This window comes from Malurus melanocephalus, unplaced genomic scaffold, assembly GCF_030028575.1.
Source record: "Malurus melanocephalus ecotype Western Australia unplaced genomic scaffold, MMel_1.1 scaffold_244, whole genome shotgun sequence".
Lineage (NCBI taxonomy): Eukaryota > Metazoa > Chordata > Aves > Passeriformes > Maluridae > Malurus > Malurus melanocephalus.
The window spans coordinates 153,162-166,399 of NW_026623476.1; the positions used below are offsets into that span (position 1 = coordinate 153,162).

Sequence of the window (13,238 nt, forward strand, 5' to 3'; positions counted from 1 at the left end):
GAGGGGCGGGGGGCCGGGGCTGAGGGCGGGGGGCGGCGGGGCTGAGGCGCGGAGCCCGGCCCGTGTGGGCCCCTCGCCGTGCGGCCCGCGCTTACCCCCGGCCTGTCCCGCCGCAGTGGGCTCGTTGCTGTCCAGCTATGGCTGGTACATCCTTCTGGCAGCCGTCGCCGTGTATCTGCTGGTGCAGAAGGTGTCCCGCAGCCTGGCGGCGCGGCCGAGCGGCCGGCCCGGAGCAGCTGAGGCGGCGGAGGGTGAGTACAGARAGCGCTGCTCCTCTGCAGAGCGGGGTTTGTGCACTCCGGTTGCTGCTGTTCCCCAGGCTCCGGGGCTTGGGATGGCTGGAACTGCTCGGGTCCGCACGCGGCTCTGGGGTCGGTAACAGCCCGAAGCAGATCCGGTTGTGAGGGGTTTTAATGGAGGGTGATGCTCGGGATAACTGTTCAGCCCACAAATCCTGAGAGTGAGGGGCTCGCTGGGAAAGGCTGGACCAAGAGAAGTGTTTTTAGAAGGTTGTCGAGGAAGAGCTGTGTCCCAAAGTAATGCGTTTGGGAATGAAGGAGCAGAASRAGGGAATAGCTGCTYTYTGGTGGTGCAGGAGCTGAGGGGATGGAGGTAAAAGCACTTGTGGTCAGTTACCAAATAACTTTYARACTTACTAAACAAAACCAAGATGCCCAAATCTAAATCCTGKGGAAAATACCTGTATAAATATTCATTATTTTATAAATATTCATCATTTCCTTGCAGTTATTCCATCCCAGTTCCTGCTCTGGTAGGACTGTGTACGTTTGGGGTGTGACAGTCCATGCTATCTTTGGGTGTTTGGCTRTAACACCCCAAGAGGTTGTAAATCTCAAACAGTCACGATGCTGCTGAAAAGCACAAGCTGTGCCCGTGGATCTGCCAAATCCATSAGTGCTTGGCACTGATCCCTTGGGCACATTGGCATGACAGGACGTGGGGCCCCAGGAAAAAGATCTCACATGCGTGCCCTTATCCTTCTGCTATTCTTTTGTGATGGTAATTAAATGGCAATTAAATTGCCCAAACTGCCTGTAAAATGAAATTACTGAATGTACTGACATTTCTTTTTCATATGCATCACTGGATGGTAGCAAAAAATGAGGCAAACAAATGTGAAGATGCTTGAGCTGCTAGAAGAAAACAGAGCAACATTTGCCTTTTTTTTGGGGTATAATTTTTCTTTTGACCTTCAAAGGCCACTCAGGAAGAGCAGTGGTGACTCAGTGTGGATTTTCTGAGACCTCCAGGTGTCTCTTGAGATGTGTGTCATGTTTGTAAGTGATTTCTCTGCTGATGGAGGGTGTTAAATCCACTGCTGCGCTGACACCAGCGGGACCCATTGCCAGAAGGAGTAGGAGTGATGTGGGCTGGTTGCCTTATCCTTCTGCGTAAAARAAGTTCTTTGGATAAAAATGGTGTSCCTGTGAAGCCTGGGTGATATTTCTGATTTTATTTGTATCTAGCAAATCCTTCAGAAATAGAAGGAAGTGTCCTAGAAGTGTGAGGTCTAAATTTTATGATTAGTTACACTTGTGTCTTTATTAAAATCCTGTTAAAGTAATTGCTTTGAAACATTAAAACATGATGAAGTTTAATACAGCATATAAATTACTGTAAAAGATTAGCTGGAAGCTGAACTTGAGCTGTGATTTTCTGCAGAACAGCTGCAGGGAGAGATGTGAGTCTTTCCTTATTATAATTGTTTGAAGAGGCCAYGTAGAGTTTACCTTTGAATGGCTTTGCAAACTCTTTCCTGATTTCCTAGAACCTGATGTGGTGGTAAGAAGGCAGGAAGCTTTGGCAGCAGCTCGCCTCAGGATGCAGGAGGAGTTGAATGCACAAGCAGAAAGATACAAAGAAAAACAAAGACAGGTAACCAGAGAGCATTTMTATCTTTAGCTCATAGATTTTSCATCAAGTTCTTTGCTGCTGTAAAAATGAGCAGCAAATTGTAAGTGTGTGCCATGGCCTGATGTTTATTTTTTCACAAGTGAATCTGTACCTGCAGGAACTTAATTATGTGTRTAGTGAGTGACTGGAGGGGGTTTGCTGACATTTCAATTAACTGTACCACTGCATATGTCTGTTTTCTGCTCCAAATGGCAAGWAGAAGTGTTAGAAATGTACCTCAGAATCGCTGCAATTTAAGGGTCTGAWTTACAGCTTGAGATAATGAGGAGTAGCAGATTGCAGTGTGGGGCAGTGCAGAAAATGGATGTGGCCAGCATAGCAGTAGCACTGATCATCATCCCACCTCTTCTCCTGGTTTTGCAGTCAAGACACTCAGACCTCAGTTTAYAGTTGATATTTCAAGTAATTTTGGCAATTAAAACCAAAGGAAAAGTCGTGTCTTTCTTCTGTAGAACCCCATGTTGTGCATTRAGTTACTGTAATATGCAGTACTCTTTATTTAGTACTTTTTACAGACTCGGGGTTTTAATTTACCACTTGGTTCTGTTTTACTTACAAAAYGTTTTAAAGCACTAAGTGGCCAAAAGAAGCTGCAGACTCAATCTGTACATCTGGAGGAGGGGAAGAGATGTGGGTGTGTAAAAAAAGTAAATTCTTCCATAAGCTCAGAAATACTGCATCAGATAAAGATAGTTTGATGAATCTGCTGTAGGTGTTTCTGGGGATTCTGTTAGTTCTGAAATCTTAGTTTAAAGCTTAAGTCTGTATCCTGGATTTGTTCTGTAGCTCGAAGAAGAGAAGCGAAGGCAGAAGATCGCAATGTGGGAGAGTATGCAAGAAGGAAAGAGCTACAAAGGAAACCTGAAACTCAACCAGGTAACAACCATGTSAATCAGGTACAGTTGTGTTCATGTGATTAAGGGAGATGAAATTCATTTTGAGTAACTTATTTTTGCTTTTCTGAACAGCAAGAAGTAGAATCTGGTGCCTCTGCCTCAGCAGTCCCGAAATCTAAACCAAACAAAAAGCCTTTGAGAGGAGGTGGTGAGTATGGAATCCCTCAGACACTCTGAGCTTGGAACAGGTCATTTAGCAAGCTGTATCTGTGGTCTCTGGACATGCTTTTTGTCTTTTTCAAGGAGGAAACAAAATGTGCCTTACAAACAAGCTTTTTATCTCTGATCAGCTGGTCTACTCTGCAYTTTGTGCAAAAACTGGCAGGAAGTTTTGGGAGTGCTTTTCCCTGGAAAAAGAAYGTTTCGGTTTTTAGTATATACGCTTTGGCATAATTTACTGAGATTTTTGCCACTCTMAATTACAGATTCTTACAATATTTCTGGGATCCCTCCCCCATTATTGTATAAGTTTCATAATTTAGTATCTGGTCTGCCTTTGAAGCAGCTGTAGTACTAATTAAATGCAGGAACAGGGTATTTTATTTTGTATTATGGAGATTCAGAAGATGAAAGACATCCTTATGTAGAATGTGACCTTATTTGTTATATACTGCAGCAATGACTTACTGAATATATAACTCCTGCAGATGTATAAACTTTTACCAACTCTCACAAAGCACCAGAAGGTCTCACCATTAAACTCAGTCATCTGCTGAAATCATCTTGATGGATGAAGTGCTTTCGATAGCCTCACATTGCCCAGGTCAGGCTCACTGCCACATRTCATCCATGCAGGCAATCTCCTTCCTCTCCTCTCAGCCCAACAGCCCTTGCCATACCTRCAGGTGCTAATTTGGGTATATTTTAATTACAATTTTCTGTAGTGGAGTGGATCATCTAGACAGCCTCAATCATATCGGGCTGAAAGGGAGGCCTATTTAGGGTGCAGTGCAGAGTAAGTCACTTGATTAAATGTATGAAACCTTGGAGTTGGTGGATGGATTCTTGATTAAACATATGAAATGTCAGTAATAGGACAGTGCTGGGATTTCTGCTTGGAGTGTTTTTCCTGACAYTGAAAGAAACAAGCAATTGATTCATCATTGAATCAATCATCATTGATTGTTTAATGTGAGGGCAGTCTGATGKCTGATGTTGTCAGGTATCTTTGATAGCTCTGTCATGGGATATTTGTCACCCTGGAGGATGGGGAATGCAGGGTTCATGGCTGCACTGAGAACCAGCATCAGGGCAGCTGGGTTGGGGCACCCTTCCAGCTGCTGCCTGTCCTGGTTTAATCCTCAGCAAAGTCTTTGCTAAAGTAACCAATTATGGAATTAGAGGTCTCAGATCTTCTCCTGGGGYAGATCAGCATGAAGTGAAAGAACCATCTGTGCTGCTCAGCTGCTCAATTAAGCTAGAAAGCAAAACTTGGCRTGTATGAGAAAAACAAATTTCAAAGATGAAGGTAATGCTGGGAGTTTCAGTGGAACAGGTTGCTTTGAAACCTTCCTGGTTAGCAGTGCTGCTAGGATTTGGGTTCTTTGCTTTGTGTGGAACAAATTGAAGATGTTTGCCAAGTTGTAACTTTCTGAGTGTGYTCTCCTGACATAAAGTTTCCCATGCTTACAGCATTAGGATGTTCAACGAAAGTCTGTTTGCTTTACTGCCTATGCATATCTTTTCAAATGCTCTAAAAATACTTTGCAGTATWAATGAATGGATTTACTGTTTGACCTTCAGAGTATTCCCTGCAGGACTGGAATAAAGGATTATTTTAAGTCCCTGACTGTTAGGGCTCTTGGAGAACAGAAACACTCCTGCAGACTTTAMTGGAAGAGCTGCTCTTGCTACTGCAGAGCAGCACTACAGCTTTAGTGCAGACTTAGAAAAATTAAATGGTAATCCATTTCAATTTCATTTAATCCAAATTGATCAAATTAAAACACAAGTGTTTTGCAATGGCTTTTACTGTTAGCACTAGAAAAATAAACCTTCTCAAGTCTGGATATTTTCCCTGCTTTAATTTTCCCTAAAATGCTGCCTGTGTAAAGTACAAACAAGGTGTAAATAATGATGAGATTTAATTTTTGGTGCTCCTTGTGCGTTGGTGAAGGGCTGTGGAAGGTGAATATTAACACAGTGGATTTCTCCTGTCTGTTGYAGGCTATAACCCTCTGTCTGGAGAAGGAGGTGGGACGTGCTCCTGGAGACCCGGCCGGCGGGGCCCGTCAGCAGGAGGATGAGGTTAACCTSCCTAGTGTCCCCTGGCACTAGCAGCTTCATCCTACCCCTGTAAACTGTCTGCAGCTGGCCTGTCACAGGAACTCCTTTGGGCTTGCTTTAGTGCACTTGTCAACTTGAAACAGTTTGTTTTGTTTGATTTACACCGTTTCCAAATTGTAATGCATTGGCTGATCTATAGCAGAAATCTGGCTGATCTGTACCTCTTCGAGAGGGTGAAGAAAGAAGCAATTTCAGTACAATTAGTTAATTCTCACTCTTCTCTGGAGACTGTAGTCTCCAGCCAAGGTGGGATTGTGAGATCTGGGCTCTCTGGCAAATTTAGTTATCTACGCTCAGTTCATCTCTGTAAAATGAGGGTATTTACCAACACCAGACAAGTTAACAGATTGACTGTGTTTGGCTGGAAGACAATTTAGAGAGGAGGGATATTACCATTGGCAGACACCTTGAATTTAGGCAGAGAGACTTCAGAAAAAGCACAGGTGATCTGACAAATGCCACAGATTTGCACTGAAGGCCMGTTATTGCAGAGTCTCTGTGACAAGCCAGCTTGAATGATGTTTTCCTTATAAATGGTAAACAAACCAGTGAGGATTACTGATGCTAGACAGCACACAGGGGGGTTCTTGCTATTCCTTTTTTTTTTTATTTTGAATTTCAACTGCTTTGTAAAAACAAGACACTATTAATATTAAATATAATTGCAAACAAATCATAAATCTAGTATTTACAATCTTGCAGTTTTCTACAACATTTTTTTTTTTTCTTATAAAAGGCATGTGTTCTAGTGCAATAAATGTGTATAAAGCAAGGTGGGAGATGAAGTGACCTGGCAGGAGCTTGTGCAGCACCAAAGCTGAGGCTGTTGTGTGCTATGGGGGACTCTGGCCAGGAAAAGTAACCACTGGCAAGTGAGGGGCTGCAAGGAGTAAGTGTGTGGTCTTCATCCTTTGGGTGAGTATCCAGCACTGAGGACAGAAAACAGCCCTGGTCACRATAACCAAGCTTTCCAGGCATCCCATCCTCTTGATTCTCTCTCTAGCACAAAATGCAACAGGCAAATAAAATCCAGGTTGCCTTTGGAAAGGAGWGAAATAATTCCTGTCCATGTAGGAYGAGTGTCCCTGTGTCCAGTTGCTGTTACTGAGCTGGKCTGTGGACACTGGGGTATGGAGCAGTGGTTCCTTAGGACTGCTTGAGCTCTTGTTTCTAAGTAATTACCCTTGGAATACTCATGTTCATCAACAGATATGAGTGCCAACTTTGAATGCACTGTTATATATGCATAGAGATATTTCCCTTGACTAGAAATGCAACAGGAGCATGCTGCTAGTGACTTTTAAAGTTGGTAATAAACTGACAGGCCAAGAACCTTTTGTTTTAGACCCAACAAAATGTTTTGGTCAAGTGCACGTAAAAGGTGAAATGAGAAGACTGTTGATGTTCGTTTTCATTCCCTAGCTTCTGTCTATTTTGGTGTGTAAACTTAAAAATTGTAACATAACCAGTGTATGTAACTTCAGGCTTTAATCTCTAACAAGGCAAAATAATTGAGGTGGGGAAAGATATTTTTAAGATCTGAAGATTCTTCCTCAGGAAGGAGGACTCAGTTGTAWTGCCTTAGGGAACATCTTCCCCTCCTGTTGGGGAAACAGGCGCAGACTGAGGTGGTGTGTTCAGAAAAACAACTGGGGGAGGTTGTTGTCTTAAAGAAGCAGAAATCCTTGTGTTGATAAAATGGTCAGGATGAGTTTATTTAATTCAGTAAAAACATTTGCAAAATAAATAAGCAGGTCTTAACTGAGCATATGCTAATCATCTCTGTGTCTCGAGACTTGCTTCTGGCTAGGACTAGGGATATGGCTTTTTGCCCAATTCTAAGGTTTAATAAGACATACCCAGTGAAAATGAAATTATGTAGGTATTTCTGGAAGCTTCAACCTTACTTCTCCTTTTTAGTTTTTTCATTTGAATCCTCAAGCTCCTGAATTTTTCTTGGTCAGACACTTCTAAGCTATTGAACAGGGTGGGAGGACAAACCTCAGTTCATAAAACTTTCCTTTTGGCTCACAGCCTGCACAAGATGGAAGGGTTTTTCCTCTGACTTCAAATGGAAAGCTCTCCCCTGACCACAAACATTATGGAAAGGTGGCTGCTTGCTGCTTTATAGCTCAGGAGTGAAGCATGCAGAAAGCATTAGGTGAAAGTGAACTATTTAATGAATCCACTGTTGCTGGTTTGGTATGAATTCCCAAGAACTTGAATTATGAAAGATCATATTAAAAAGCCTTCAGGAGATTTCCCCCCCTCCACTGGAGCAGTTATGCAAGAAGCCTCTTGCTTTACTCATGCAGATGTTCTGGAAATACCTCTATGTGGAAAAGCTGGRTAACAAACTGTTTAACTGCTATATAATGGTATTCAACCACTGAAGGATAAGCTGTTTGGGATATTGAATAATCCAAATTCAAGCAAGCGTTCAGAGGCACAAAAAACTCCTGAAAATATTAGTTGCTTGAGAAGTGAAGCTAAGTATTTTTTGTTGCTTTTAGATGATTTATATGCTGGAGGAGCAGAGTCTTTTGTTTTCTTTAAATTGCAGATGAGATCTGGTTTGTGCATGGTTCTCTTAACTATTCATCAGGAGATCCTGAGCACTGGAGTTAAAACTGAACAAAACGACCCATGTTGYCAGACTCATAAAATTTACTTGGCTTTATTTATGCCTTTCAAAAACATTGTGAAATGAGGGAAAGATTTTAAGAGTGATATTGCATACTTGGGCGTTTCAAAAATATGTTTCTTATGSTGGAAATTTTTAATTACAAACAGAAGAGGGACTTGGGGGAGTGAGGGCAGTGGGGGAATCTGTCAGCAGAGCTGCGCCCAGGTGTTCCAGAATTATCTGTGCCTCAATCAAAGATCARTGTGAATGGAAATTATAATTGCACCTGTATCTTCAGGGAACTGCTGTCCTTGCAAAATCTGGGTGCAGGTGTGAAATGCCAGTACTAATGAATCTCATCTGCTATGTTTTATGCAGTTCTGTACTATTCTGACTCAAAACTCAAGGAGCTGGGCTGTTCTGTGGTGGCTCTGTGCTCAAACTCTGCTGMTACTCAGTTCAGGTGTTTGGATTGGGGKTTTTYTKKGGKTTTTYTTTWATTCCCATCCCTATAAGATGACTTTGCATTCCAGAGCTTTGTGAACGRGGATGGCATCCAGCCTGACAGTCTCCTGTACTTTTTACCAGCACTTAAACCCCTCYAATGCTGTTCTTTCTGCCTCCTGCTCAAGCAGGCAGCTCCCTTCTTGGGCAGCCATGTCCTTGCAAGCCTGGCTGCACAYCAGCACACATCTCTGCATCAGATCCATCTTCTGGATGAATTYTGCCACCTTTCCAGGGATCAGTTTAGCCAAGAGTGGTGCTCAGCATGTTTCTGTCCATGCTACAGCTGAAACTATGCAATTTCCAGCTGTAAAAAAAGCTGGTCTAGACTTGGATGGGCTGAAGCCTTGGGTTTTTCTTTTTTTTTTTTTTTCTCTCTCTCTCTCCTTTTTGGAATGAAAGCTTGGCTTTTGGAACAGCTCTGCAACCACAAAGGAAAAGCATAGGGCTGCTGGCTGGGTGGTGTCCTGGCCCGGCTGCACCATTGTAGCTGATTTTTTGTGAGAGCTTCCAAGCCAGCTGTTCCATGCCTAACACACACCCTGCCCATATTCCCAGCTCCAGAGCCAGCAGCTTCAAAAACTYCTGTTGTTTTTTCTTATGAAAAACYGATGTCTTCAATGGAATAGGTCCCCTCAGCTCAGCTTTGGTGGGGAAATACACTTTTTTTTTCTGCAGGTTTCTGTTGCAAGGTGCTGGCAGGGAAGCAGCTGCTGTTACCATGTATTTAGTGCTGTGATTGTGTTTTGAAGTGCACACCTGCTAAAAAGCACTTTCAGCACAGAGCGGGATCTCCACTGTAAATTTATAGTTTCATTCCTCCCTCTGTGTCTACYATAGATTGTTTCTGTGTGCTGGTTACTGAGCTAAGCTTCCAAGCTGGTTCTATGGATAACAGTCTTGGAGASAGGAAGGGAAAAGAACTTAAAAATATTATTTAAAGAGAATGGAAGAGAAATGGATACTCTGAAATACCTGGCATTTAAACCTAGTTCCAGTACTCTGCATGGAAATGGGGAGTTACTGTTAGGTTGGCCTAAAAGATGCACTTTTGAAACAAAAAACAAACCAGGTCATAAAGCTTTATCACATACTGGCGGGGGCAAAACTCCCTGTGAATTACATTTCTTGGGCAATATAATCATCACTTTTTCAGGTGTTCTGCTTTTCAGGCTATGACATCTTGATGCTTGCTTTTTAAATACACGTTCTGGGCTTTTCCAATGCTTTGTTGACTCAGGTCTGGCAGCACCACGTTAAAAATGCATCAGTCTCCTCCACGGTGCAAAGCTCGAGTGCGTTTTACACCTCACAGTGCTGCTGCTGTCACCCGGCCGAGGGGACCTGGAGGTTGAGCAGGCTCTTGAGGAGCTGCTGGGGAGCAGGATGGTTTTCCATGGCTTTGCTCATCTCCCTGCAGGCGGCTCGGGCCGGGAAGCGAGCGCGCTGCGCTGCGGGGCCGGGCGAGGGCGGTGTCAGACCGGCTTTTGGAGCCAGCAGCGGGACAGCTCTGCTTCTGTCCCTCCAACCGGCACTGCGGAGTCACTCCGCTGAGAAACGGCTGGGACTGGGCCGTGGCAGCACAGGAATAGGATGGGGAGGGGAAAAAAAGTGGATGCTGGAGCTGAGAAAGGAGTTTCCGCATCATTTGGGAAAATGCAACGGTGCTGGAAATTCTGTGACAGAGACAAATGCTGCTGGTTGCCCAGTGAGATTTTTTCCACCATGAGTCTGTTACACTGAGTATACGAAGTATGAAGTATTTTCCAGTGCCTGGGCAGTTGTTAAAGTATAAGTTTGAGTAGCGGAACATTCATAATTAAAGTTCCTGGAGCAGTCAGGGAGTAGTTTTCTTCTGTAACTATTATTTTAAAGAATATATGTTGTAGAAGATATAGCGTGCAAATGTAGGAGGGGGCTCGGTGGACATCAAAACCAGTGGGAAAAAGAAATGGTTATAATGCAATATAGTCCCTCTTTCCCCTACAGGGCAAAGTCTCTTGCATGGAAAAACTTTTTTCACTTGGCATTAAGGTTCTTTATTCCAAAAGGATGACATTTATTCTCTATGCAYACACACACAAACACCGGCTCAGCTCAAGGACTTGGCTTTTTCATTGTTTAAAAATAGGATTAACAAAACAGTAATCTGATTACGAATCTAAACCATGTGGGCCTGTCAAGTGGGCTGGTCCGGGTGCTAATCTCACTGGAAGGAGTGGGATGGGAGCATGGAGACAAGCTCACACCATGTGCATCCTCTGCAGAGTTTGGAGAGCCCTTGGAATCCTTTCTCCAGCCATCCCACAAGGAATTGAAAACATGCTGCATAAAAATGTGTTTATGATTGTATACTGTGTTGTAAAARAAAAATATCACATCTTTGACTACACAGTAACCATGATATATAGTGACAATATATAGTAGCCATGATATATAGTGACATTGTTGAGACCAAGCACTGTATTAATAGGGAATGGCAGTTAAATGTGATTATGCAGTATGACCTTTCCCTGCCATCCAGATTAAAAATACACTCTGGGTTGGTAACAGCATTATAATTCCACTGGAGAACTAAGCCATGCTTTCCCTGAATCTGCTTTTTTTTYCYTTTTTTTTCCRGCAGCTGCTCTATGCAAGAACAGGGGAGGGGACAGGAGCAGTAAAAGGGGCAGGTGCCTGCCTAGCACTTTGGATAAATGATATAAAGCACTTGGATGTGCTGTGGGAAGTTGGGTGATTCCCAGGTGGGATCCCCTCTTTACAGCTGGACATCTCAGCCASGAGTGTGATCTCGTGTGGTGGCAGCAATGTGACATCTGACTGTGCCTCCTCTYCAGGTCAAATCCTGGCACCAGGAAAGCTCCTGCCCTTGCCCAGTGCTCTCTGCTCAGCCCCTGCGTGCAGTGAGCTCCAGGACCACAACTGCTCTGGAGGTGCAGTGTGGTGGGAACGTGCCACAGGAGAGCTCTGGCCTGAGGAGATCTATTGGGAGTGTGCTGCTCTGCTTCATCATTTCCATSTGTGCTGAAGTTGCACCGAGTTCTCAGTTCTGATGACTAACTTATTTTCTTTGTGGGAAGAAGCCAACTGACAGCTCCTCAGCCCCAGACCCAACCTTTCTCTTTTATTGCCTTTTAACCACGCTAGCTTTGCCTTTTCCAGTAATTCATGGGCCAACGTGGGTTTCCCTTGAATCAGGAGATTTTTACAGCTGATTTGGAGCAGGCAGAGAGCAATCCCATCCTGCTCATGGATTTGCCACATGTGCCTCTCTTGGAAAGGAGTGGCCTTGGATTTTTTTTAGCTTGAATGTCCCTTGGTGTTGTGTATTTCAGGACCTGATGATCAGGCTTGTGGGGAGATGAGAGAAGCAGAGTTTAATGAAGGACATTTTTAAAGTGCAGTAAAAAATCCCTATGTGCAGAGTGGCACAGGCTAAGGATTCCTTCCCAGACTTCATGGGAAGGGATCAGTRCACCAGTGTTAAAAATAATTGAGAAACATTGTAAACCCTGGGAAGTGGAAGGGAATTACAGTGGTGGCAGAGTAGGGGATGGAAGGGACTTTCCCTGGCTTTACCTGCCTTGTGTGTATTCCAGTTTGGACTGTTCCTGCTTTCCCTCTTTCGCTATTTAGGTCTTCTCTTCCTCCTCAGACAAACACACATTCATTATGTCTGTGTTCTGCCCATGGGTGACCGAAAGGGGACCTGCTCTTCTTTCCTGTTCTCTGTTTGCATTTCTTATCTAGTTTACATTCAATTTTATTGTTGTTTAATACCATAAATCGCCATGGCCCTTTCCTTGTATTATTTGTGCTCGTGACATCACGAGTTCATCAGTGCTGACCTCGGTATGAGGATTGCACCATCACAAAGCAATAAACCCCAAACAAAAGCATTTTTTCAAGACATAYCATCAGTAGATAAGCAGATTGTGTCATTACCTGCTCAATTTCAGAGGCAAGACTGTTACTTGTCATAAAAAATCTGTCATGAATGTCTCTCTTTGGCTTGTTAACGTAGAGTATTAATGTGGTGCGACATCCTCTTTTGCAATGGTTCTTGCTCAAGAGGTTGCCGCCGTTACACGGAGACTTTCTTCTTCCCAGCTCGTTGGGAATGTGGGTGACATCATGATATAAATAAAATTTAAAATGGAAAAGACTGGCAATTGGAAATGTCGAAGTGGGCAGGAAATGGAGGAAACCACAATGATAAGCAGGAGGTCAGTGGGTTGTACTTGATAAGTTTCTTCTGTTAAGACTGGAGTGTTTCTTTCTGTGAAGGGTTTGGGRCTGCAGTGTTTGAAACTGAAGTGCTCTGTAGATTAAATGCACATGGAGAGTCAGAGTGGACAAAGGAAAAAGAAATCTTCACCCAATACAGAAAAAGTCTTCRCTCTGTTGAGCAGTCACTATAGCCTGCGGATGGAAACAGACGGACCTGTTTCTGGTTGGTTTAATTAGCAAGGTGGGGACAAAACAGAGGATGCCCGTGCCTTTGCTCCCTGGCACCAGAGTATGTGCTGCACAAATGCCCCATTGCCAGGCAAACAGSGCTGCCAGGCTGCTCCTCACTGCCTGGATCCCCTCGGTCTCTGTGAGTGCCATGGGGCAGAAACGGGCCTTGGGCAGCAGGGACCTCACCTGTGCCTATCCTGGGCCATGTCCCAGTGCCCCATTGCCTTCCCATCCTGCTCTGAAGGGCTGACATCCCAGTCCTGGTGCCTCAAACAAGCTTCTCTGCCCTGGGGTCTTGGCACAGGGTACTGGCATGCCTGTCCTGGGGTTATGTCCAGGGTCTCAGTCCCTGTCCCCAGAGCTGAGCATCCACATTCTCTTGGCCTCCTGCCCCTCTGGGCAGCTGGGCTGAGGTTCTGGTGTCCCAGTTCCGCGGTCCCAGTGTGGGATCCTGGGCCAAATTCCCTGTCCCTTTGTATGGGATGCTTGGTTGAGGTGCCGGTCCCCGTCACAGAACCACCGACCGG

At 44.2% G+C, this 13,238-nt stretch overlaps 1 protein-coding gene across 1 annotated transcript in view; it reads left to right on the forward strand.

Annotated features, from left to right (window-relative positions):
- Positions 1-5,816, forward strand: part of SELENOS (selenoprotein S) — a 6,463-nt gene extending 647 nt beyond the window's left edge. Inside the window, exons 3-7 of the mRNA XM_057375313.1 lie at positions 4-251; positions 1,790-1,896; positions 2,722-2,811; positions 2,904-2,979; positions 4,998-5,816. Coding sequence (XP_057231296.1) covers positions 4-251; positions 1,790-1,896; positions 2,722-2,811; positions 2,904-2,979; positions 4,998-5,077 — 601 coding nt within the window. The 3' untranslated portion in view covers positions 5,078-5,816. The remainder of the gene's footprint in view (positions 1-3; positions 252-1,789; positions 1,897-2,721; positions 2,812-2,903; positions 2,980-4,997) is intronic.
- Positions 5,817-13,238: the final 7,422 nt, after the last annotated feature.